Source organism: Agelaius tricolor, unplaced genomic scaffold, assembly GCF_023055355.1.
Source record: "Agelaius tricolor isolate 1412-34295 unplaced genomic scaffold, bAgeTri1.0.p SCAF_20, whole genome shotgun sequence".
In the NCBI taxonomy this organism is placed as follows: domain Eukaryota; kingdom Metazoa; phylum Chordata; class Aves; order Passeriformes; family Icteridae; genus Agelaius; species Agelaius tricolor.
Genome location: NW_027269280.1, coordinates 1,925,317 through 1,951,674, shown reverse-complemented (window position 1 = coordinate 1,951,674; position 26,358 = coordinate 1,925,317). Strand labels below are relative to the sequence as shown.

The 26,358-nt window shown below is 50.8% G+C and overlaps 1 protein-coding gene across 9 annotated transcripts in view; it reads right to left on the bottom strand.

The window, feature by feature from the left end:
• NCOR2 (nuclear receptor corepressor 2) overlaps positions 1 to 26,358 on the bottom strand; it is a 227,685-nt gene that overhangs the window by 122,829 nt on the left and 78,498 nt on the right. For all 9 annotated transcript variants that reach the window (XM_071444960.1, XM_071444967.1, XM_071444966.1 and 6 more), the window contains exons 3-4: positions 21,427 to 21,554; positions 12,489 to 12,666 (exon numbers count right to left, since the gene is read on the bottom strand). In XM_071444960.1, coding sequence (XP_071301061.1) covers positions 12,489 to 12,666; positions 21,427 to 21,554 — 306 coding nt within the window. The remainder of the gene's footprint in view (positions 1 to 12,488; positions 12,667 to 21,426; positions 21,555 to 26,358) is intronic.

Sequence of the window (26,358 nt, the reverse complement as noted above, 5' to 3'; positions counted from 1 at the left end):
TCCTCCTGCTCTGCTCCCAGGAGCTCCACAGCATGGACAGGACAGCAAACCTCCTGCTCTGCTCCCAGGAGCTCCTCAGCATGGACAGGACAGCAAACCTCCTCCTGTGCTGCCAGGAGCTCCACAGCATGGACAGGACAGCAAACCTCCTCCTGCCCTGCTCCCAGGAGCTCCTCAGCACAGACAGGACAGCAAACCTCCTCCTGCCCTGCTCCCAGGAGCTCCTCAGCATGGACAGGACAGCAAACCTCCTCCTGCCCTGCTCCCAGGAGCTCCTCAGCACAGACAGGACAGCAAACCTCCTCCTGCTGTGTTCCCAGGAGCTCCACAGCATGGACAGGACAGCAAACCTCCTCCTGGTGTGCTCCCAGGAGCTCCTCAGCACAGACAGGACAGCAAACCTCCTCCTGCTCTGCTCCCAGGAGCTCCTCAGCACAGACAGGGCAGCAAACCTCCTCCTGCTGTGTTCCCAGGAGCTCCACAGCACGGACAGGACAGCAAACCTCCTCCTGCCCTGCTCCCAGGAGGACTGACAGGGTGGGCTGTGCCCCAGGAAGCTCCAGCTCCTTCCTTCACTGGGTAATGCCAGGTGCATCCTCCAGCACATGGGCAAAGATGGGGGGAGGAGGAGGGAAAATCCACCACGGCAGCTTCTCCAAACCTCACTGATTTAAAAATAAAAAATTGAGGGGAAATGAAAAGACAAAAGCCCTTCTCAGCCTGGTGTTATCAAGCAGAGGAAATGAGACTTCTAAAGCTCCCATTCAGAGAGGAGTGGGGGAGAGAAATCCCACTCCAGACGCACTTGAACGAACAGCTTTTGAAATGGAAATGTTGCTCTTCAGAAACATTTAAATTTCCTCCTATTGCCAGGGAGGAGGCAGGAGGCCGAGCAGGAGCAGGGACTCCTCAGGCACACACATCCCAGCGGGATCCACACAGGGCAGCCCTGGGAAGCAGGGTTTGCCTGGGAGTTAATCAGGATGGCACACAACATCAATATTGGGAAGTTGGCTTGAAGGGGAATCAAATTTAGAGGGTTTGATTGAAGACAGCTCTGTTTAACCACTACTGCTGCAAGTGAGATACACTTAAAGGCAGCTCACACTCCCTCTCTCACAACCACCACCCAAAATTATTTTCCCCAAATCCCAGAGACTGAGCTGCCTACCAAGGAGGAGACTGACTGATGTGAAAAGGAAATGCAAACAAGATCTAAAATGGTTTGAGCAGCAGCTGAGGGACAACCCAGACCTCCTCTTGCATGCAAGAGCCATTGCACCAAGCCAGGCTTCCCCAAGTCTCCCAAGACTCACGGCACAGGACGGTGAGTCCCAGGATGATGTCCTGGATGATGTCCAGCCCCAGCAACTCCCACTCCAACTGTGTCACCTCCCCAAACTGAAGTAACTGCTCCAACGGAACCCAGAGAGCTGTGCCTGCCAGCTGCATGTCAGAGCCTCACTCCAGTGTCCCCAGGGCCACCAACGCTGGCTGTGCTCTCAGGTGTTTGCAGCAGGACATCAAATCCCTCTCAGCTGTAAAAACCATGAGGGACACAGTGGGGACAACAGCTCTGCTGCCTCTCCACTGCCTGAGGACTCCCTCAAGGCTGCACAGAGCACATCCAAACATCCCAAACATCCCACAAGCAGCTCTGGGACACACAGAGGCAGGGATGTGGGACACAGCCCCAGCACCCCGGCAGGCTGGGTGCTGACAGGAGCACGGGTGGTGCACACACTGTCAGCTGCACCCTCCATCAGAGCTCAATGCTTCATTGTCCTAATAATTGTGCAGACACGTGGAAGGGGCTGCCTCGACACTGGCCACTTGTTTGAGGAGCATTTTGCTTGAGGAGGCATTTCCTTTGCTGCTCTGCCTGGTTTTCCATCAGGAGGTGGCATCCTGCAGTGCCAGCCATCCCCAGCCCATGGGGCAGGATGGTGGGAGGAAACACAGCAGGATCTGCTGCTCCAGATCTCAGCTGGCAGCCAAGCCCTGCACCTCAACAAGCCCAGGAAAACACACAATATAAACCTTAACATGAGCGTTTTGGGTTTATGTGGAGATTTTTATGCCATAATAACCCAGCCCCCATTCAGCAGCAGAGATGGGCTCAGGGTTGGGAGCATCAGGGTGTCTCAAATGTGCCACACCTTCAGCATCACTCAGCTCTGCCATCAGAGCAAGACTGACCATGGAAAAACCAAATAGCACAAGAGCACGGGACAGAGCAGTTCCCAAAGGCTCAGAGCAGAAACACCACTTCTACCTGTGAATGGCTGTGGGAGCTGCTCCAACCACAAACCTCTCCCAGCCTGTTCCTGCAGCAAACCCTGAAGCACCTCTGCTTCCCCAGACCAGGGAATTACACAGAAACCTGAACATCTCAGCTCCCATAGCAAGAATAAGCCCACAGTGAATTTGTTATTATCTGTTAGCAAAGCAGCAGCTTCCCACCAAGGCTGGAATTTCCATCTTGGTTTGGCAGGCACAGGGCTGTGAAATGATTACTGTGTTTACTTTTCCTTTGCTAACTATAAAATCCCATTCCACTGCCCTGCCAAGAATGACTGAAGCTAATAAAATTCAGGCATTTGGAAGAAAGCAATAATAAACCTCCCTTTTGGGGCCTTTATGATGAAATTTCCCCACTCCAATCAGCGATTATGCTGCATTCATGAACACTAGTGATGTCTCCAAGTGCACCCAGATTGACTCAAATCAATATTTAGCTTTGCTCGAGACTGGGAGTCTTTCTCCTTGTGGCAGCTGAAGGCAGAATCACTGAACAAGGCTAGAAGAAGCCTTTGAAAAAACAGCTTACAAGAATAGGAGGCAGCATACATAAATATATAGATATATAAAAAAGTAGGCTTTTCATTTACCTAAAAACCTACAGAAAATATACACACGTGATTTCACAAATTTACAAATCTCTCTCCAAATATATTGAAAGCCTTTCATAGAATGCACTGTATATATTTATATACACATACCTGCCTATTCTTTGGGAGTTTTTAGTGTTTGAAAGCCTGCAATGTTCCTGTGTTTACATCTGCCACTCTGTCTGCTGCCGAGGCAGAAACACATTAGCTGCTGGGGGCAATCTGTTCTACATCATACCTGAGATGGCTGGCATGAAATAAAATAACACAGACCTGGAAACCAGCTTGAAATAAAAGCCTGTGCTTGGTTTGGTCACGTAACCACGTGGGACAGCTTGATCTGCACGAGGCAATGGCTCTTTTTTAAGCAGTCATGGGAACAGCAGCATCCAAAGTGGAGATCAGAAGGCAGAAAGGATCACTGCTGCTCCTCAGGGAACAGCACAGGAGGAGAGAAATCAGCCCCTGTTGGGGCAGTGACCAGAGTCAAGCCTGGGAAGCATTACTGTGCAGGCAGAGGAGGGGATGCAGTGCTGTGGCAGCAGAGAAACCCACTGTGGGCATGTGCTGGAGCAGGATGGCTCTGCAGCCCTGGGAGAATCCCTCAGCACGCAGCAGAGGACTGGGAAACACCACAAGCACTGCCCATGTCCTCCTCTCCTGCTTGGCACTGCCAGAGGACAGTGCTTCCTCCTCCCAGGCGCAGGACTAAGGCCAGATGAAGGCAAGCAGAACCTGGGCACAACACTGGCACCTGCAGAAAATGCTCTGTCAGAGCACTGAGATGACCAAAGAGCAACCAGACAGAGGTCAGGACTGCGAGGAGGTGGCTCAGGTCATTTCATCCCACATTCAGGTCATTTCATCCCACTAATTCCTACTTTTGCTCCACCAAACCCGGGGTAGGACAGAGCACACGAGCCAGCTCTGCTGCTGGGTAAAAGCCCATTTCCAAGGACAGAGGAACAGGCTCCACTGTGCTCTCGCTCCTTATCCTCCTGGAAAAAGGTGCCAAGAATTACAATTACATTTTTCGAGAGCGGCAGAACAAGCCAAGGGCCTGTCAGCTTGTCCTAAAACAACCCCTCTCTGCTCCCTGAGCACGCAGCCAGCATTCCTGACACACAGCAGCGTCCAGCGCCCCCCAGCCCCCCCATGCAGCACGGGGGAGCCAAAAAACCCTCAGTGTGCTCTGCCTAAAACACGGCCAAGGAGCTTTTCTGCTTAAAAAGCAAGTTTAGGTCCAAAAAGAAAGGAGGTTTTCAGCGAGTGATTTTAACTAGGCCCTTTGGCACTCGGCAGTTCCTCTCTTGTTATGGATGCTGAGGGTGTTGTTAGGAGATGAAGCTCCACGAAGCACGAACGTGAAGTCACAGAGCTTTAGCAAGGGCTGTTGCCATGTTCAATATGTTATTACAGCTCCATCACCACAGGCACAAAGAGCAGCACCTCATCTCTGCCAAATCCATCTCTGAAATCACTCCCCCACTCCATCCCCTCCAGCGGCGGCAGGCAAACACCATTGATTGCTGTTGCATCTCCTCCTCAGCTTCCAACCCATGCTGGGAAGGAAGGTAGGAGCATGAAATGCTCTCCCCTCCTCAAAACACAGCACCCAGAATCAGTCTGAGGGGTGTCACAACTCACTGGCTTTCACTGTGTGAGTCAGGACTGCTGATGGGCTGCACTGCCCAGCCAGGGAGGAGTACACAGTGCCAAAAATGTGCTCAGTGCTGTACGTCCATGGAAAAATCACCCAAGTTGCTCCCAGGAAGACCCTTGGGCAGGAAGGGTATGCAGGATGCTGAACAAGGAGGGAGGAGCAGATCATCTGTAAGATGTATGTGCTTGCAAATTGGTAACAACCTCCTGCCGCTTGGGCACCTGCACTAGCTGGACAGATCCCACACAATCCATCCCAGAGTGTGCCTGGATCTGGTGGGAGCTGGAGCAATGCTCCCTGCCTAGCAGCTCCCACATCCCCACCCAGAAAATGAGGGAAAAGAAGAAAACAGATCAGGAAGAGACTGCAAGGGGGAAAAAAAACAGCTGGGATGTCCTTCTTGCTATCAGGACCAAACTCTTCCCTTTCATTCCAGGAGAGGGGTTCTTTTTAACACACATGAACACAACCAGTTGAGCACAGGCAAAAATGGTGGCTGGCACACCTATCCTCATGCTCTGGAGACCAACATCAGTTCCTGCCATACCAACACTATTTCCTAAGTCTCACCTGAGGACTGGCAAAATAGCAAACTAGCTCTCCTCTCTCCTGCATCTCCAGGACAAACCAGGGCACATTAGAATTCTTGCTATCAGATAAAATAGATGCAAACAGCATGTACAAACACTTCCTAGATGGAGAAGAAAAGTCCTCATGAATGCACACAGCACACCCAGCTCAGCACACTGCCTACTGCAAGCACAGAGCCAGAAATATTTCTTCCAATTACAGGGGTGAGGCACACAAAGTCAGGGGACTTTCTTTCCCTCCAGCAGATCAGGTGAGATGTGGCACTGTGCGAGCCTTGTAATATTGACTGAGTGGAACAGAAAAGTCCAATTATGCAAATGATGAAGCAGGTTCCTGAGAAGCAGCCAGCCTTATCACACCGTCCTTCGCCACCGCTGTGGCTTGAAAGGCAATTTAAAAGGTTGTTTGGGATGTCAATCACCACAAACGAGCTGAAGAAGTGTGAAACAACCTCTGCTTGAGGCACCATCAGTTCTCCTGTTGGTTTTCCAGCTGCACTGAGCCTTGGCCCTTCTGCCTGTGGCCACTGCAGGCTGCAGCAGTCAGGGCAGGGGAGAGCCAGGCAGCTCAGGGAAGGGTCAGAGGTTTTTACATCCTGCCTCTGGAATGTCTCTGCAGCCACTGAGGGCTTTTCCTGCCATACCCGAGTCTCTCAGACCACAGTCCAGTTATTTGGCCACAGGAGCTTCAGCTGAGAAATGGAATAAAACCAGTGGTCTGGCAATCATGGAATCATGGTGCTCCTTTCCTTCGCCCCTCAGCCCAGGTCCAGATGGAGGAGCCAAACATCTCACAAGGACTATGCAACGCCCAAAAGCATCTGTTTCTCAAATGAAACCAGCACAAATCCATGCAGAGGACAGAGATTCCAGATACAACACTCCTCAGGCTGTTCCCTTGGCTTCCACACCGGTGCATGGCACGGGCTGCTGACCACCCCCTGCAGCCATCCTGGCACAGTGGGCAATGGGATGGACTGCCAGGCCTGCCAGGAGAGCCACTCTGCTTGCACACCACAGGCACACACTCCCAAAAATGTGTGTTCACATGCAGCTGAGCAGGGCTTGACACACTGACACTCATCCCATCCTCCCATAATTTGGAAATTATCTTCAGAGCAGGGAGGAAAGCAGGGGGGGAAATCCAGCCAGAAGTGTTTGGGCTGTGGCAACGTGAACAACGCAAATATTTCAGCTTTTAAATATGTTTGGAATGACAGAGAATGCCAACACGTCCCTCATCTTCCCAGAAATAGCTTTGAATCATTGCTCCCCTAACGTAAATTCCCCACCCCACCAAATAGGTTTTTTTTTTTTTGCAACCAGATTTTTATCAGGCACAAGTTGACAGTGTGAGCAAGCACATGGCAGATGGGTGGGTGTCAAACACGTCACAGGAGGATCCTCCTGACTCCACAAGCCCAGCTCCACTCGAGCTGCTGGGCTCCACAACCCCACACCACTCACTCCTGATGGACACCCAGTCCCCCTGGCTCAGCTTCAGAGGGAGAGCCCAGCTGCAAGGAGAGTTAACAAGAACTGCTGTGCTCTGCAGGGGAAGGAGGACAAAAGCAGGAAAGACGTAGGTGTGTTTGTACCCGCTAGAATTGTTTCATTTCACTGCTCAGATCTGAGGTTAGAGCTACTTCTGCAGAAGTCCACTCCTCCAAGAAGTGGTGGGGAGGCCACACAGCCTGTGGAGAACCCCACAGCCCCCAGGACAAGAAATTCTTTTCATGGCAGAGTGTTTGAGGAATTTCATTTCCCACAGGGCTGGTCAAGCCAGGCACCGGTACAGGTCTCTGCATCCCACTTGGGTTCTGGATAACTGGGATGGAGCTGGATGGAGCTGGGATGGATAAGAGGGTGCTGGCAGCATTGGTGTGTCTGTTCCCTGTGCATTGGTGCTACCACATCTCCACAGGATCCCTCTGCCTGGGCATCCTGCAGGGCAGCCAGCCCCTCCCCACCAGATGTGGGCACAGCTGGCCAAGGCAGCATCTCCCCCTCTCCCAGCAGAGATGCAGGGCTGGGGAAACCAGAGCCGCGCTGTCTCCCGATCCCTGCCCTCAGACATTCCGCAAAAGCCCAAGAAACAAACCCAGAGCTCTTTTGCTCCAGTGAGAAACAACCTCCCGTGGGGAAGGGAGAGCCCAGAGTGATCCCTGCTGCAATCTCAGAGGCTATGGCAGGACACACACCCAGGGACGGCTGACGCTTGCAGCTTGTTCCATTCTCCAGCCCCTGTGCGCTATTGTTCCACGGCAATAAATCACGCGGGGAGGCGCTGGAATTCCGGGCTGTTTCCTCCAGCAGGGAGCCTGGGGTGCCGGAACCGAGCTGTGCCTGCCGATTCCCCCGGCGGGCGAGCGCCGTGCTGAGCCCTGCACTCACTCCCACGCATCCCGTCGGAGCAGCAGCGGCTCCCCCGGTTCAAAGCAGGGCTGCGTCCGCCCCCTCCGCTCCCTTCCCCCAGCCCGGCATTACTCAATCAGAGATTATGCTTTTGCCAGTTACCTCCAAGCCAACTGGGGCCTCTGCCAAGGTCAACACAAGTTCCAGCCAGTTTCATTAATAACTGCGAGACCAACCCACTGGAAACTCTGAGAGGTTAATCCCAGCAACAGATCGATGTTCCCATAACAAAGGCACGGAGCAGAAACGCAACTGGTGATTTACCAGCCAGCCCAGCTATCTGTGCTGGCAGCTGTGGCACTGCTCCTCCGAACCCTGCTGCCAGAGACCTGAGCCTGCTGCTGCTCCTCTGCCCTGGTGCATTTGCAAGGGATGGAGCAGCTTCCAGGGACCAGCGGTGCCGAGGCTCCGGGCAGGGAAGGAGGAGGAAGCCGAGCTCCAGAAAGGCTTTTCTGCTGTCCTTGGTGCCCTGCCAGCCTGTGGCCAGGGCAGGAGTTAGCAGGCTGGCCAAGAGCCTTTTCCATCCCACAGCCTGTCTTCCAGGAGTTCATTGTAAATTGGGCTCTGGAATGGGCAGCCAGTGTGAAATTTGGCATGTACGCTACTGGCTTCAATGCATCATTAAAAAGGTATTTCAAATGTGTTAATTCCTCCTTTTTCAATTAATTGCTTTTAAAGCTGCATTGATATGCATGAAAGCAAAATACCCTCTGCCCTAATTTCCCTTTTGCCATACCTATTTCCTGACCTTAGCTCTGTCTTTTCCAAGACTACCCCCCCACACACATACTTTTCTTATACCATTTTTCAGTCCGTAACAAAACAAAAATGCTCATGCAGAAAGGGAAGAAATTAAAACCTCTGCACAATGTAGAGTCCGACTCTTAACGACACATGGCTTCTTAATTGCCTTTTTCCATCCACAGTTGTTAATTATTTTACAAAAGAGGGAAGTGGCATTGTCCCTGTACAGATGGGGAAATCTGAGACAGAGAAAGGGGAAGAGACTTACCCAGTGACCAGCAGGCTGCCAGGGCAGATGGCAGCAAGGTTCAGGTTTCCTAAGCCTCCACCCAGCCCCATTCCCGTGGGATTACATGGCTCCCTGTCAGTGAATTCCTGCTGGAGCAATAGGCCACTCATAAGTGCAGCCAGCCAGCCCTTGCAAGGGGAATAAATGCAGATCACAACTGACTCACATCCTATAGGAAGGAGCAGCAAACCACGTACGTGGTGGGAGAGCAGCCTTAAAAATGGGAAGAAGAACAGTGAAAGCACAAGAGGAATAAGAAGAGATGGCAGGGGAGAGGCAGGATGAAGCTCCAGCTCTGGAGAGGGGAGAGCAGGCACCGATTGACCAGATGTGCCATGCTCACCACCATGCCTGTGAGGCAGGACCACAGGCAGCACGTGTGGGCAGGGACAGGGATTGTGCTCATCACCACTGGCCTGCTCTGGGGCTGTCTGCTGTCACCTCAGGGAGGTCCATGACTTTACTGGAAAGAAAGCAGAAGCCACCAAGGGTCCTGGGAACCAGCTCCTGCTTCTCTGCCAAGAAAGCACCTGGCAAGGCCACATCATAGCAGCTTTCCCAGTGAATCCCACATCCAGGCTTGCAGTGACTGAAAAAACAGCCCTGCTTTAGCTGTTCTGGTTCCTGTCAGCCAGATAAAGGGAGCACCTTCCTGGGGAAAAGCATCAGCCCCAGGTGGCACAGAGGGCACAGGGAGGTTTCATTTCTCCCCAGAGCCCTCCAGGCTATCCAGCAGCAGGAGCCCAGGACCACAGCATAACACACAACATAATGCACAACAGCAGGGAAAAAGATGCTGAAGTGGGGTAAAGCAGGCAAGAAAACAACTTTCTGCCTCCAGCTTGAAAAGAAACACCAGTGTTTGAGAATATGAGCAGTGTGAGGTTCATAAGGAAAGGTAATATCTTTTACTTGTCCAAGTGAGATTTAGCTGAAAGCTGCTGCTTTCGAAAGGCACACTGCCCAAAAGTGTGTCTGTTTTCTGCAGGGAAAATGCACTGATCCAAGAGCTTCTCCTTACAGCCTTGCCTGGAGTGAGGCTGCAGTGATACTGAACGGGGCTTAAGGGGCCCAGCTCTCCTCCTGTTTGGGTGAGGTAGATGAGGAACAAAGGACATGAGAAATCCATTTCTCTTCAGGGGAGGAAAAACTCTGAAGCCTGTTACCAGCAGTTGCCCCACCAATTGTTCTGTCTGCGTTCAGAGCACGGATTATGGCTCTAAAGAAAGGCCCTGGGAATGTGCAGGAACAGTACTGACTTCTCTCCCCTGGGCTGAAGGTTGGTAAATCCAGTTATCAGTGGTTATCAGGGATGTGCTAAAATTATATCCCATCACAGACCAGATTCTGCATCCCGGTTCAAGGGCTGCTCTGAAACCAGGAGAAACCAAGAGGTATCCACTGCCTGAGAGCAACTTCCATTACATCCACATCCCCTGGGACAGCCAGGCTGGCGCCCAGAGCGTGTAACCAAACCCCTGCCCTTTTTATTGAGGGCTTTGTGGAGCTCTTACTGTGCAGAAACGAGCTCAGTCTGCAAAATCACCATGAAGACCAGTCCTAGCACTATTACCCCAGTGAGTAAATGGAGCTCCTCCCCAGGCAGTGACTGCAACAATGAGGAATGGGGTAACGGGTAAGGGAACAACTCCTGGGATCCTCTGCCTAAACAAGCAGCAGTGTTTAGCAATAGTGGCCTCACGTGGTGCATCTCACCCAAAGAGCTCACCCAGCTGCCAGAGCTGCCCTAGATAAAGTATTGAGTGACTTCATCAGACACTGAGTCAGCAGCACAGACAGAACAGCAAATATCTCTCTCCAGCTCTGGTCACTGGGACACCCGTCCTGCCACCATGTGTGTGCCACTGCTCCCTCAGCACAGAGACTCTCAGCAAGGTCCTTATCATCTGTCCTAGGTGCTGAGCTCAGCTGTGGCTGGCTTGGTGTGGGTGTAGGAAGGGCTCTCCCTGTGTCCACAGCCCAGAGCTGTGCCCAAAGGGCAGCCTCAGCTCTCTGCATTTCCCCTGGACCCACAGCCAGAGCAGCTCCTCCAGCATGCTGAGGCTCAGAGCAATGCACACACTGGCTTCAGGAGCTTTTCCACCACCTTAATGTCCACCAGCAGTTTATAGACTAGTCTGAGGACAACTGCTCAGGACTAACACCAAAGAACTGCTATTAACCCCATTTCCCAGCTGCAAAGGCTGATACATCCTGTGTCCCAGACCTGCCTTCTGCTCCCAGCCACTTGAACAGCACTGAGATCACCCAGTCTTGCAGTGAGCTCTATCAAATCCACTCTGGAAGCAGCTCCTGCTAGTTTAGAGTACCTAATCCCAGCTCCACTCAGGCTCTCACCAGTCAAGGACACCACATTTTCTTCTTCCTTCCAGACTCTAAAAGTACAAATGGCTCCACTAAAAGCATAATCTTGTCTTGCTGAATTGCATCTCAGCTCTCTCTCTCTTTCACCAACCAATGTTTTAAGTCCCATAAAATGCATGTGCTTCTTGGAAACATACCACAGACTGAGAAGCAAATGCAGCCCCTGAGCTGATGAACTAATTCCTCAAGAGCAGCTCTGCCTATTAGAAACAAATAGCTGAGACAAACCATGGTTTTCTGGTGAGAGGCAGAACAAAACTGCTGGTGGGAATAATGTGAAGACAGAAAAGTCAACCTGGTTTTCTCGTGTCTTTGGAGAGGGCTATTTTTTGTTTTGGGGACAACAGTGGCATCAGCCACCCAAACAACATCCCCTGAGGATGCTTCAGAGCCTTCAGGCCCCCCTTGGCATCTGAACTACTCCAAAGTTAAACATCTTCTCATTAAAGAGAGGTCAGAGGGATCTCAAGTAAAGTCCACCAGTATTGCATGGATAAAAAAGTATCTGGATATCCCAGCATTCCCAAGGAAGAGCTTTCTTGTCTGTGTGTTCTTTCAATCAGCTCCCACAGGGATACAGCAAACCATCCCCATCTTCCTGGCTATGAATGTGACTTCCCTTCCCTTCCCTTCACTGAGGGCTTGGGCAGCCCCCAAGCCCAGCCTGCAGAGCTGCACCAAGCATCAGAGCCCCCAACACACTGATCCAGCAAGGCTTTCCTGCCAACCAGGAGCACGTCCACACTGGAGGTAAAATCAAATACAATTTACCCCAAGAGAAGATGAAAGTAAATCCAAACAGGCACACAAGCAGGGGATTTCTCCTTGCAACATTTATTCCATGCACAGAGGGGACAATTGTAAGTAAACGATTTGCTTTGTTAAATGAGACTGGGACAAGAGAGGCTTTCCTGGGGAAGATTATATTAAAGAACCACCAGAAACCGATTCCAGCCCTTCAAACACCAATATTAAATAAAGAGATGTGATAAATGAGAAGCATCAAGTAAAAATCAAATCAAGGCAGCATATCCAGAAAAGCCAGACATGACCATCCTTAATTCAGCCTACAGGAACTTCCAAATTGTTCTGGTGCATCTAATAGCCCAGTGAAAAGAGCCCATCACTGTAACAGTCATGGGGAAAGCTGATATGCTTCCATCCCCCCACAATGCTCATCCCACCTCAGGGAAAACCATTCAGTACCTCCAAGCACTGCTCAATGCATTGGGAACCACGATCTGCACTGAGCTCAGCAGTTCCACTGCCTGCTCCTCCATGGCTAGACAGCAGGGATTTATTTTCCCAGGATGGGGGAGGAAAGGAACCAACCACATGTAGCTGCACGCTCACCCCACCTCAGGGAAAAGCATCCAGTACCTCCAAGCACTGCTGGACGCATTGGGAATCGTGATCTGCACTGAACTCAGCAGCAGCTCAGAGCCTCAAAGGCAGCTCTGCACAAGCCCAAAACGCAGGCCCCACAGGCAGCACAGGTCCCAGCCCCTTACCTTGGAGAGGTCCTCGGTGCCCTGCTGGCCCTGGCTGAGGAGAGGCGAGTGCCGCAGCAGCGGCTCCTGCAGCAGCTCCAGGCGGGGCCTCTTGCTCTCCATGAACTCCAAGTCCGATGGCTTGGTCAGGTCAGAGAGATAGGAATGGCCCTCGGCTCTCAGGTGCAGCTCCTGAGATCTGGGGACAAAGGGAAAGCAGCCTTTAGACAAGAAACCTCCTCTGCTCTCCCCTGCTCCACGACTGCAAACCGTTCGAGGAGGACAGGGCTCAGTTTTCCAGAAGGATCCATGTGGGGAGGCCAGCTGGCCCTGCACTCCAACATCTCGGGTCCCTGCAGACCCACAGGCACAGCCCCAGAGCTGGCTGCTGGGCATGGTGCATGTGCTGGAGCAGGAGCACCAGCCCCCTCCAAGGCCAAGGGGCCACCCTGCTATCCCCAGCACCGCTGCTGTGCCACCTGGAAAGCCCCACTATCACCCCTCCTGTGCCACCAGTGCAGTGGGTGGCTGTCCCTACACCAGGATAAAGCGAGTAAGGCTGCAGGTCTGAGCCCTGACACACAGCTGGGCTGGTCAGAAAAAGGCAAAGCTTGGCAAGTCCTCAAATCTACCCCATAAATCCTCCAAGACCAGGCAGAGCCCCCTTCTGCCGCATTTGGCTTACTTAGTCAAAGGTACCTGCCTCAGTGTTTATATTTAGTGTCTTCTATAGGAATACCAAGGATTATATGCTGGGGAAAAAATGCCTACTCCTCTGTGGCTAGACAGCAGGGATTTATTTTTCCAGGATGGGGGAGGAAAGAAACCAGGCACATGTAGTTGCACGTCTCTGACACAGAGCTGGCAGGCTGTACGGGCACATTATCCAGTGATAGCAGCTGCACCAACGACTCACATCGAGCTCAAACACCTTTTACCTGCTAAATATGATGCACTTGGTGATACCTGGAGAGTGGGCTTGGTTTTGGGGTTTTTTTTTAAACAAATGTTGAACTTTTTTTGTACTTCTGTGTTCCTCAGCAGGATTCTCTTGTGGGAATTGTAAAGGGATCCTACAAAAATACATTAAACCTTTTACTATGCCCTAGGATTAGCTTTGCTGCAGCAGCTCCAAGGGTGTGTTTTTAACACTTCAGGCAGAAGTGTCCTTTAAAAATAACAAAATGAAGCACAGGAGATTCAAAGCGTCTGAAAAAACATGGTTTTTTTCTTTTCCCCTTAAACATAATTGTTGCAATTCTCCTGAGCAGGTGGTAAAGTGTCTTCCCCAGTTACCAGATACTAACAAACTTAACAGCCTCTGGAACTGCTTGAAGGGAGGGAGAAAGAGCAAGCATAGGAGACAGGAGGTCTTATGCCTTGTTTGCCCCCCACCCACAAGCTGCAACTGCTGCCATTAAAAATCTCAGGGAAGATGGCACAAAGGGAAGGATCCAGAGTGCCCTGAAGCCAGCAGCTGTAATGGCTCTGGCTCACATCCAGGGAGAGGATTTTGTAGAAATCCACAGTCTCAGAGCTGCCACCCTGAGCACTGCCCTGTGCCCTCCCCTGGAGCAGCATGGCCACCTTAACCCAGCCCCAGGGAATCAAGATAAAACTGGGAGGGTTATTTTTTAATTAAACATCAACAGCAGGCACAAAGCACATGCATGCCAAGCTCTGCTGCTGTGGGTTTGGGGTTGGGATCAGGCAGCAGCTTTGCTGCCAACACACAAACAGAATCTGCCTCATCCTCTTCCTCCTGCCCAGCAAAAAGGGGACAGGAGGATGGGGAGGCTCCAGCACTGCCTTTGGTGCTCCAACATCCCAGACAGAATGTAGAGCTCACACAGCAAACCCTGCAGAGCTGAACAGCCCTGAAATCTGGCACTGAAGCACAGCTCGCTTCACCTGCAAACACTTCCATGCTGAAGGATCCTTAGCTTCTCTCAGCAAGCCCAGAAATCTCTCCTGGCACCTCTCAGGTTTCCTGGTCCCAGCCCTTCATGCAGTCCCTGCCTGCCCACAGCTGCATGCCAGCATTTCAGGCTCTGCTGTAAAACCCACGAACAATAAGCAACTGTTGAGCTGGGCAGGTGCTAAAATATTCCAACACCCAAGGCCCTGCTCTACTGAGGCAATTAAAAATCAGATGTATTTATTTTCCTTTCTTCCCCTTTTTAAGGCCATATTTCCAAGAAGCTGCTAATTGACAGTGGAGGGCTCCAAGACCTCTGCAGTTGTCAGGAACTCGACACAACTGCTGCACTCAGAAAAAACCCCAAGGATTCAGAAGATAAGAGCACCACTGAGCTTCACAAAGGCAGTTACTCACAGCAAGGCAGGGGCCACGCCAGGGAAAGCAGCTGCAATGTTATAAGGTGCTATTTTATTTCCATTTCCACATCCACTGGAACAGCTATTAACTTTATCCACTGGAATTTCCAGCCGCTCCCGAGATTACTTTGCCCAACACAACCCGCTCAGCCTGTCCTGGCTGCAAACACAAATGCTTTTGCTTGAAGCCTTCACACCTTTCACTCCTCACATCCACACCTGCAGCAAGCTCTTTACAACAGGCTTTTATACAGCACCGACGCTGCTGTCAGTGCAAAAAACAACTCTGCCTGAAAAACCCTCCTGTTACACCGAGTTTGGGGTTTGCTGCATTTTCCAACTATCTCCCATCCATCTGGTTTATTCCAGGGATTCCTACTTTGCTGAAGGGAAAGAGTGTTTTTAATTGCATGTGAGTTGTGCATAATTAAACGAAGCAAAGCAAATGCCAGCATTAATTATGAAGTGGGACAGGTTAATCTTCACCTGAGTCCTTCACCACAAACACTGAACACTTCAGAGAAGCAGAGCAGCCTGAGATGTGCTGACACACAAGGCTGGGTGCCCAGGGTTTGCCCAATTTCCAACCACCCCCACACATCTCTGCTCAGGGTAGCTGCAGGTCCAGAAGACCAAGATAACCCAAGAGGAGACCTTTGGTTTATTACTAACCCTCCCAGCTGCAGAGCTGCCTTACTCATCCACCGGGGCAGATCCCTCAGCACACTCTCAGAGGGTGGAAGGAAGGCAGGAGCAGATAAAATCCTACAGCAGTGCAGGGAACTGCAGCTCGCCCCAGCAAGTGTACAAGATGGGCTGAAAACACAGGGTTTTGGGTAGATAGGTATCAAGGAATCAAAGAATCCTTAAGGCTGGAAAAGACATCTAAAATCTTTGAGTCCAGTCATTAAGCTGAGAGCTGGGGAGAGAGGATCAGATGAGATATCCTGAGCTGCCCTTGGTTCAGACTTGTAAGAGCAGTCCTGATGAGATCTTACCATGATGGATCTTACCTGTACTTTCCTGAAGCCAAATCACTGGGAAATGGGCAAGCACAAACTTTTCAGGAGGCCAAAGACTCTCCCTGCCCAGTAATCCACTGTCTGGCTCCTCAGAGCAGCACAGCCCTCCCCTGGCTCTTCTGACCTTCCCATTTTTCCCTTACCAAGGGGCCAAACAACAAAACCAGCCTGGCAAACTGATTCTCAGTGTTCTCCTGGAACCAGAACCAAGACAAACCATGGCCTGGCTGAGGCTGTTTATTTCCTCCAGCTGAGATGGTTTGGTGGGAAATTGTCTACACAAAAAAAAGTTCTAAAAAAAAGTATCCAACCCCCACAGGTACAGGCAGACAACGAAATGCTTTTGAGAAACAGTAATATAGAAAACCACTGGTGTTGAAGTGAATTATTTATAGCCAATGCTAAGATTTGTCAGAGGTTTCAACAACCCCCTTACAGCTAATGAGAGCCAGAGTGTGAGACTGGGCAAATTGGGACCTGTTAAAGAGAGAAACTGGAGGCTTTGTTGGACCAAACCTGCCACCAGGCACCTACAGAAACATGTCCAGGACCAGCTGATATATTCCCTTTGTCATGTAGGTGGGGAGGCAGATAAACCACGGGAAGAGCTGCATGTCTGGGCGGGAAGATGGAGCTGCTCCCACGCCCTCAGCAAAGTCTGCCAGCAGCAGGACTGAGTCTTCCCAAGGCAAAGGTGTGGGACAGCCTGGAGCAGGATGCTCAGCTCGCCATGTGGCCCAGCTGAAGGACTCCCAGGTCCTCAGGAACTCTGACCAAGCACCCACGTGCACCCTCGGGATGCTCGGGCTGTGCATTCCCACACAAGGGCAGGGAGCAGTGGCTCAGCTGCCCTGCACAACCCCTCAGCCATCTTCTTCCAATCCAACTGCAATTTAGATAAGAGCAGATGCTTTATTTAAAACTTGCATACTGAAGATCCCCATACACAGAGCCTGAATTATTCATGGACAGGACCAGCAGAAGCTTTAACACAATAGCACTGCCTCATTCAAGAGGAAGAGAAGGAATATTTGTCTCTCTCCACAAGCTCCCCCACATGCTTTCTCCAGGTATCCAAAACTGCAGCCTGCCAGTAAAGCCCTCTAGGCAGTCCTGGGTGGCTGGAACATCCTGAACCAATGGCTCCAGAGCCATCCCATGCCCTTGGCCATCCTCCATGTCCATCCATGGACATGCCAGGCAGCCCACACCAGAGCTTGCAAGGTAAGGCTTGTCCCCAAGTGCCTCCACACCAGCATCTGCCCTCTCCAGATGTTGTTTTCCTGTGTTCAATTATGGGGAAGAAAAAAACTGCAGCTCCTGGTACATCATTTCCAGCGTGAGAGACACAGATAAACGGCTGGGGGGATTTCAGCCGCACCGCCGCTCACTCCTGAGAAAAGGATCACCTTTAAAAATGGAAACTTAATTAAAAACCATAAATAAAACCAAATTGGTCGTGCTGTTACCTTGGGAGCAGCTGGTGCCATTTGGCCCAGCACAGATGAGGACTGAGAGCTGTGTGTGATTTCCAGCACCACACACACTGCCCCAGCTTCCCGGCCCTCCCCGGGCTCCTGGGCCAGCAGGATTAATCCCAACAAGAGGCACAGTGATGCAGCCTGCTCTCCATGTGCCACACTGCACATGGCTACCTCAGATGGCTGCAGAAACACAGCAGCTGTTTAATGTATCCTAAATGTCACCCTGCAGATCCACACTGGGCAAGCTCTTCAGACTCCTTGTGCCTGTTAAGCAGAACGGCTCTGAAAGAGGAGCATGGTCTCCTGAACTGGGAAAATAATCTTCTATGAAAATAGTGACTCATTCTGGATAAAGGTGGAATACACTGTGTTAACACACAGACCATTTATTCCATTTATTTACAGCAACATTTTCTGCCAGAGAAGCAGAGAGAAGTATCCACCCCGGCATTCCTGCATTAATATGGAACCTTGCTCTAAAATCCTAACACATATGAAAAGTTAGAAAAATCCAGTTCCTTCATTTTTCAGATCCCTCACCCTCTGGCACCTGCCATTTAACACTCAACCCAGTTTTTCTCACTTCTTCTGAGGACCAAAATATATATAGAAGAAGGAAAAAAAGCCCTAATCCTTGTCACCTTGCCAGGACATTCCACTGCAAGTATTCATGGTACGACTTGTACCAACAGCAGATCCTGAAATACTTCTCTTCACTCCTGCAGACCAGTTGGCACAACTGAACAAGCTAAGGGGAAGTCTGCAGATCCTTCCAAGAAAAAGCCTGCTACCAAAAAAACCATCATGGAAAGCAGCACATCCCTGCAAAGACAGGCACAGCCAATTTTCCCTGCAGCAAGAGATTCAGAGTGGTTCAGGTTTTCCTTCCTTCTTCCAGCCAGAATTGCTGCACAGGGAGTTCAAATCTTTGCCCAGCCACCAAGGGGTGATGACAACATGGAGAAGGGCAGTCTGGAACTTCCCACCAAGCTTCTTGCTCAGGAAGCCCCAAAATGCAGGCCCATCTCAGCATTCCATTCCTTCCAGCAAGTTACCACTCCACACCTTTTTACCAACAACTCTTGATTCATCCTTAACACATTGTGCCCATTGTGCTTCACCTCTTGTTTCCTTTCCACTGAATCACAACTAACCACCATCCTGGTGCCTACAGCAAAACTGCAGCAGGAGAGACTGAAAATGTGCACAGCTCTGGGAAGACCATCCAAGCAAGCCCAAATGATTTCTGTGGGATTTTGAGCATCCCCAGGGTCAAGCCTCCAATACCACGTGTAAAGACAACCTGCAGAGGCTTTAGAGATCTGTCCAAAGGGAAGGTAAAGCCAAAACAGGGGATAACACCCCAAAAGCAGCACATGGAGTAAAGTGAATCCCTGCAGTTTCCAGGACAGGAAGGCAAACAGAGCACTCACCAGGCAGGTGGGCTCAGAGGAACTGGGGTCCTGTGGCAGCTGCAGGCAGTGCCCTGGATGAGTGCAAGGCACGGTGGTGATGGCAGGGCAGGGATGTCCACCTGGGGATGCTCCCAGGGCTCAGTGCCCAGCACTGCCAGCCTGCCACATCCCACCTGCAGCAGACTTGCAAGCTGATATCCTTGAGGAGCAGAGAGATCCTGGAACCACAACCAAGAGCAGACAGGCTGCTTCCTCTGAGCAACGGGGGATTGGAAGGGCTCCCCTCTGCTGACACTGCTCCAAGGGGAGGATTGCCACGTGCCCACCATCCCTGAGTGCCAGCTGGGCTGTCAGGCAGGGAACCACAGCAAGGGCTTCCTTTAGGCCCAGCACAGCCCTGTGCTTCCCTCCACTCGCCCCTGTGCCATGCTGGGGATGCTGTTTGCCTTGGGCTCCCTCCTCCCAGCCCCTCATGCCGAGAGCCAGCTGCCTCTGCTCGAAACCATCAATCCCAGCCCAGGAACAAAGCCAAGGCTCTGAGCCTGCCAAGGGGGCTCAGCTGCAGCCACGGCTGCCATCACCACCCTCCCTCAGCCAGCCTCTGCTCTGCACCAGGAGGAGCCACAGCTATTTTTTGGGGAGGGCACCAATGACCAACCCAACCTGCTGCAGGGTCTTGGCCCTGGAACCCTCAGGACAGTGACCACCACCCAAAGGGTTCCTCTTACAACACAGCAGGAACTGTGTTACAGCAGCTCCTCAGACCACCAGGGTGAACCAGCAAAGCCCCCAGAGAATGGATTTTTAAGTGTAGAGCTTAAAGATGCAGAGAAACAGCAGCTGGCTTTGAAAAACAGATTAAAGTCTCCCTAGCCCCAATGGTACCCAATCTGAATCACCTCAATAACTGATTACATTGGATTTAAAATTTCTTCACAATTTCTTCGAACATCCTCCCCTTTTTGCATCCCCAGATGTCCCCACAAATTTTCAATGTGTCTATGTCCCAGCATTCTGGCACAAGATGTCAAGTGAACTGAAGCAGTATTTGTAGCTTTACTATGTAGTATAATTTTTGCAAAAGTACTATTTTTTGGATGTTAGGGGGAAAAGGGATTAAATGTAAATTATTAAAAGAGTTTCTTTTTACAGCATGCCAAAACATCACCATTCAGGTTGAAAATGAGGTACCATGGTAAGCATGTGGATGTGTAACATCCCCTGACAACTTTTATTAACATTTACCCACATTCATGTGATTGCCAACATAAAAATTCCGTTTGGGATCTTTGAAACATTTGTAAGCCAAGGCAGATGCCTGGGTGACCACACCAGATCAGGCATGTAGTACAGCAGACACCAAGGTTTGCAGTTGGGCTTTTTTTTAGTGATACAGAAAAACCAAGATGCATTTTTTTAAACAGCATATTACTGGAGAGCAGAACTGCTTCTCCACTTTGCAAACCATCAGTAGTGTGAAAAACAAAAACAGGCAGGAGCATGTTGCTGGGTCCTCTTTACCCATCTCCCCCAAATTTAGCTAAATCTGACCCAATTCCAACTTAACCGTGTTACTCTGTGCTAAGAAATCAAAGCACTGAGAAATCAAAGCGAGCCAAGGCAGTGCAACATGCTGCAATAAATTATGGGTTATCAGAAGTGCCATGACCCTCTGTACGTGCAGGTGCCACAAGAGTAACCCAGAAGGGCACATCCAGATGCAAAATGAACTTTGGAAGGTAATTTTGGCCTCCAAATTCTCACAGGTTTGTTTCTGCTGAGCACCAAGTTGAACCCAACCTAGTAGAAAAAGAGGATGCTGTCTGTATTTATTATGCATCCAGCACCCTGAGCTCTTACTCCTCTTCCCTAACAGTGATGATTTTAGAGAAAGAGATTCATCTCTGACTCTGCACTGGTTTTGTGCTTAGCCTAAGGAATAAGTATTTAAAGAATTGGCTTGTCTGTATCTACTGCAGCAAGGCTCTTATTTCACTTCCAGGCCAGTTTTTTCCCCAAACCATAAACATCAAATGCAGAAGAGAAACTATGAGAGAGAGCAGAGTTTTGCATTGAAACAGAGAGTGAGAGTGAGGTCCTTCAAACAAATCAGCTCCTGTGGTTAAAGCATGTACAGCATTCCCAGCCACAGCACTTGCCTGACTTGCACCTAAAAACTCTGCCAGCCTCCCATGAGGCCACGACAGGAAACAGGGACACGGAGAGAGGCACGAAGGGAGCAGAGAGGAAAAAAGCAGCCCAGAGAAAGTTGTGAGGGGAATGCAGAAAGAGAAACAAAAACAATGAAAGCAGGGAGGAAGAGCAGCAGCAGAGGAAGCGGAGATGGGGGAGGAAATGAGCTCTTCTCACTCCTTCCTGCAGCCTCGGGAGCCACAGACCAAACCCAACCACACGGCTTCACTTCCTATGCTGAGAAAGCCAACACAACCAGTCACAGCCACGTGAAGCTCCACAGAAACGAGGGGGTGTTTTTTTTGTTGTTTGTTGTTTTCAAGACTTCTTTACAACGCACGACAGTCAAAGGTAAGGAACCAGAAGGCAGAGGCGCCGCTTGCTTAGCAGAAGGAATCCAAACTGGTGGTCAGTACCCAAAAGCAGCATCCCACTGCCCAGGTGGGTCCCTCCCAGCTCTCCTGCTCCCAGCCCCAAGCCCTGCTGGGTGCAGGCAGGCAGGCTGTACCTTTCATTGCCCGGCTGGAACTCGGAGAGCAGGGACGGCCTCCGGCGCTGCGGCTGCATGATGGAGCCTGGCGGGAGGTGGGAAGCGAAATCCCTGGAATGATGCTGGTACTCCAACAGGGCCACGTCCTGCAGAATCAAAGAGCAGAGATCATCAGCCTGCTGCCAACTCTCAAGCAAACAGAACAACTCAAAAAAACCCATGTAGATGCTCCTCCTCTGAAGGGCCACAAAGCTCAGTGCTTTGCCCTCCCCAGAAGGGTCTCCCAGTAACTCCCAGTCCCACAACTGGAATGGTGGCTCAGCCCCTTGTTCAATCCAGCCTTTTCCTGGGGCTGCAGGCAGGGAAAGGCTCCTGAGAAAGGACCCCAGCAAGCCCAGCCCAGCCACTGAGCACCCACACGTGGATTTTTGGCATCCAAGCAATCCTGACGGCAATTGTGAATCCAAGAGTAAGAACAGGTAAGAACAAAATTAAGTCACAGGATACTTTCAGCTTCAATAGCCCACAAAGCAGCATGGAGAGAGAAGAAACAGGGGGGAAAAAAGGACAGAAGAAAAATCACGAGTGTTATCTTGAAAATGTTCCTTTAAACACAGCTCCCCTGGGCTGAGCTCAAGGGGTTTGAAAGGACAGTTTGCTACTTATTATGTGTACGTCCCTTTTGTTCCTTGACCCTTGGAGAGTACAGTACAGTATGTTCCTGATTTTAATTAAATAAGAAGCCCTCCTGCTCTGTGCCACAGACCGATTCCAGCAGCAGTATTTTAGGCAGCTACATTCAACTGCTATTTTTTATTTGCAGATAGATACTTGACCAGCAGACTAATCATCTAATTAACTAAGACCTTCAGCAATGGCATAGAAAACCCTGTCACAGAATAACCCTGGTAACACTGACACACATTTACCTTAGAAGAACCAATTCCACCTGGGAGTCTATTTTTGAACAGTTCTCAACTGGAACAAGAAAGAAGCTTTAACTTCCTCAAAAAGATAAAAGGAATTTCAGGGTCTACAGAAAAAAAAATATTAATAAATAATAAATAAGACACCATATGCATGCAGCTGGTGTGGGAAGGGGGGTCTCAACCCCAACAACTGCAACAGGAATTATTTGATCTGATGTAGTGAAGATCAATATGACAGCAACAACCTGAGCCTGGAGGTGCCCTCTCCCAAGCTGGAAGGGAAAAGAGCCTCACAGTGGAGATCATGCTGTCCCCCTGCAAGCTGTGGAGTTGGAGTCAAGGTCCAACATGTTTGACCATCAGAGAGTAAAATGAGAGTTTTTCTGGAAAGCCGGGAAGAAAATCAGAGATTATAAACATTCAGCCTGGGAGAGCCAAGAAAAGCAGATCCCCTACCTCCCATCCAGCCTCTCTTGCACAAAAGCTTGAAAAGGCCAAATAACAAAGAGAGAAGGAAGGGGAATTGTGGTGTCCTATGGCCACCACTTCTCGTGCCTAGAAAGCTGTGCTGGTTTTTGGAACCAAGTTTATTTCTCCCCACTGTCAGGCAATAGAGTGGTGCTGCTCCTTCTCTGTTCTGACCAATGCTGTGAAACACCAGGAACAAGAGAGTTCTGCACTCCCAGCCCCAGCTCCAACCTCTGGGCCAAGGGTGTCTGCAGACAGGTTCTTGTGACATTAACAAGGGCATGACTTGGACTGTGCCCACTCATCCTCCCAGGGCTGTCCTGCTGTAAATCCAGGTGTGTGGGGAGGATGCAGCCCCAAAAGCTGCTTTTCCTCCAGCCCTGGAGTCCATCCATGCAGGATGCCAGGGACAGAACATGCCATCACTCCAACCACAGATGGGACAAACACAGACATCTGAAGTGAGGGAGCCCATCAGCTCCTCCAGCCCAGCCAAAGCAGAATCCCTGCCTACAAACAAGCTTCCCCACGTTCACACTTGTCCTGGTTTTAAATTAAAAATAAATATTTAAATAGAAGAGTGATGCAGCTCCTGACATCCACCTACAAAACAAACACATCGTGTCTGGGAAGGCACACCAACAGGCCCAAAACCAGGACCATCACTTTCTGTGGGCGTATAAACAAGAATTACCCGTCTGGGAGGCTCAAAGGCTGTGCCCTTGAGAAAAAAAAAAAAAAGGCTCTTGCATGCCCCAAGAACCATCTGTTTTTCCTTTTCCCCTGCCCACACTCAGCTGAGCTTTTGCCTCCTCTAACCCCACCAGAAAATGGCTGGTGGAGCTCAGAACCTGCTGGCATGGCCTGAAGTGACTCTGACCCACTCTGCCTTCCTTACATCCCTGTTGGGTTTTACAAGGAGGAAACAACACCTAAAATTTAGTGAGGAGGATTAAAATTGACAAATTTCTGTGCCCTGTGATGAACTGTTAAGAGGCACCATGGAAGCCCTGGAAGATGTAGGTGGATTAATTGCTCAGAAAGTTACTCCAGTAGATTGCACTGTGAGCTGTGACAGCGTTTTTCAAATGCAAACACCAGAAAGGTTGATGAGTTGCCTTCAAACTGCCTGGTGGACTTGGCAGTGCTGGGCTGATGGTTGGATTTGATGATTCTATGGGTATTTTCCAATCTAAATGATCCTATGACTCAGAAGTGGCTTCAATTTTCTCTAGCAGAGTTTTAAAGACAGCTGCTGGGAGGATCCTTGCTGCCAGCACCACTGCACCTTCCTCACAGACACAGGAGCAGCACCCAGTGGGTGCCACCTGAATTCCCCACCACTGAATCACACAAATGTGGTGTAGCCCTCATGCTGACCTCAAATTTCTAACACCTGCTCATGGGCAACTCCAAGAAACCTGAAATAAAACAACTAAAGAACCCTGCAGCCCCAAACTACGTTTTGCTTCTTTTCCTCTCCATTGTTTTGCTAGGCTGTGCTCAATTCTATTTTTTTGCTCCTCCTCTCCCTCTCTTTGCATCTCTTCCTGCCCTCTGCAAACCTTCCTCCCACCCCACAAATCTGCTGATCTACCAGAGCACCCTCTCCAGACCTTTCAAATCTCCAACTTTCTCCAGTAAGGACTTTCTTCCTTTTACATCAACTTTCCTGTTGTTCCTTGTGGTTCTGGTGCTCCCACATGGATGCACTTTGGGAAGCTGTGCAGATTTCATGAATTCAGTAAATGTCATGACAGAAATCCAGGAAGCAGAAAGACCATGGATGGTCAGGGGCTCTGGCAAATCAGATTTGGGGGAGGAGGCCAGCACTGCCAAGGCCAGACAGACACCAAGAGTGCCACAGCACCACCACAAGCCACCCCAGCAGAGCAGGGCAGCACCAGGCAAACCTTTAGATAAATGAAATGCTAAAGACCCAAAAGTGGCCTCATTAAAACACTTCTTCATGCAGCAGACTGAAGAGGCACTTAGGCCCAGCCTAAGGGACCGAAAGCATCCTTTGCTGCCCACCAGGGAATTTGGACACGTCCCTGCTGCTCCTGTGTGGGGTGCTGGGAGGGAGAGCCAGGGAAAGCCCCCTGAGTCTCAAGGCTTCTGTGCTATCCCTTGATTTGGCAGTGCCAAGAACACTATTTCCATTCCCTTCCTGGTAAATCCTCCTACCCCAAATAACCTGAGTCTACCAGGCTCATTTAGATTTGCTAATCAAACTTTCTAAAGCCAGGCTCCTGAACACAGCATTACAGAAAAGTTCTATGGCAACACACAGAGAAAGCCCAACAGAATGAAAAAGGAAGAAGCCACCCGCCCCCACCTTTTTAAATTATTTTAAAGCTTCCAGCCTGCTGCCTTACCTCCCATCAAGTCTCTAGCAAACTCTTCAGTGCTGTCCCCGACCTCAGGGTAACCCCACACTGAGCCAACAACTGCAGGCAGCCCTTCTGCCTCTCTCGCTTTCTGTTTTGGACACGTGCACTTGCTGGTGTGCTTCATTTCTCCTTCCCTGCCTGCAGCTGCTGGGTCCTGGCTGCCTGATCTCCAGCCAGGAGGATGAAGGGGAGGTCTGGGAGCACCCCCAGGCACTGACCCAGGCGCTAGGAACACCACACTGCAGCCAGCAGCACCTCTGACCCTGCATCCCAGCTCCAGCACCGAGCACATCCACACAGACAGGGTGTGCACTGACTGCTCCATCCTGATAGCCTTCCCATGGCTCCAAGAATCAGCCTCCGAGGAGAAGGCCTCAGAGACAGGAGGCCTGCAGAAAGGAAGCCTGGAGCTCTCTTGCAACAGAAAGGCAAATCGCTCCTCCTCTCTTCCTCCCACCCGCAGAAAAACAAGCACAAACACCCAGTGTGGCTTCCTTGGGAACCAGCTCTGGAGCAAACCCACGGAGAAGACCCAGAGCACAGCGGGATGAGAACCTGCAGCCCAGCTCCAGCAGCCCAAAGCACGAGATCCGTCCTCGGCGCTTACCATGTCCTCAACCCGAGAAAGCAGCCGGGAGCTCCCTGCCAAGTTTCGGTGTAAGACAGCTTTGTTTCAAAACCACCGGGGCTTGTTTTGCCGTGAGGCTGAGGAGGAGCAGCCCGGGGTCAGCCACCACATCCGCCAGCTGGGCCGGCTCCCGGCGGAGCGCGGCACCGGCCCCGAATCGCGGCACCGGGCGCGGGCAGCGCCGCACCTGCCGAGCTCACCCCGTGACGGGGCACTGCCCCGCACTGTCCTCGTCACCTTCCACAGCCAGACAAACAGGCCTGGGCACCGCCACGCTCCTCGAGGAGCAAATGCCAGCTCCTCGCCACCTCCACCATGGATTGGGGCTGCTCCTGACAAGCTCACCCAGAGCTGTATTGCCAATAGTTTTTATTTTCTAACAATGTGCTGTTTCTGCTTAAATATTCAATGAGGCCAATTAATAGTGGCGTGGCACAAACAATGCCAAAACATCCCTGTTTATTTCACTTCCCATGAAGGGGCCCTTATCTAATCTCACAAAGGATGCCTGGTCTGTCCCTGCTGCTCGTGA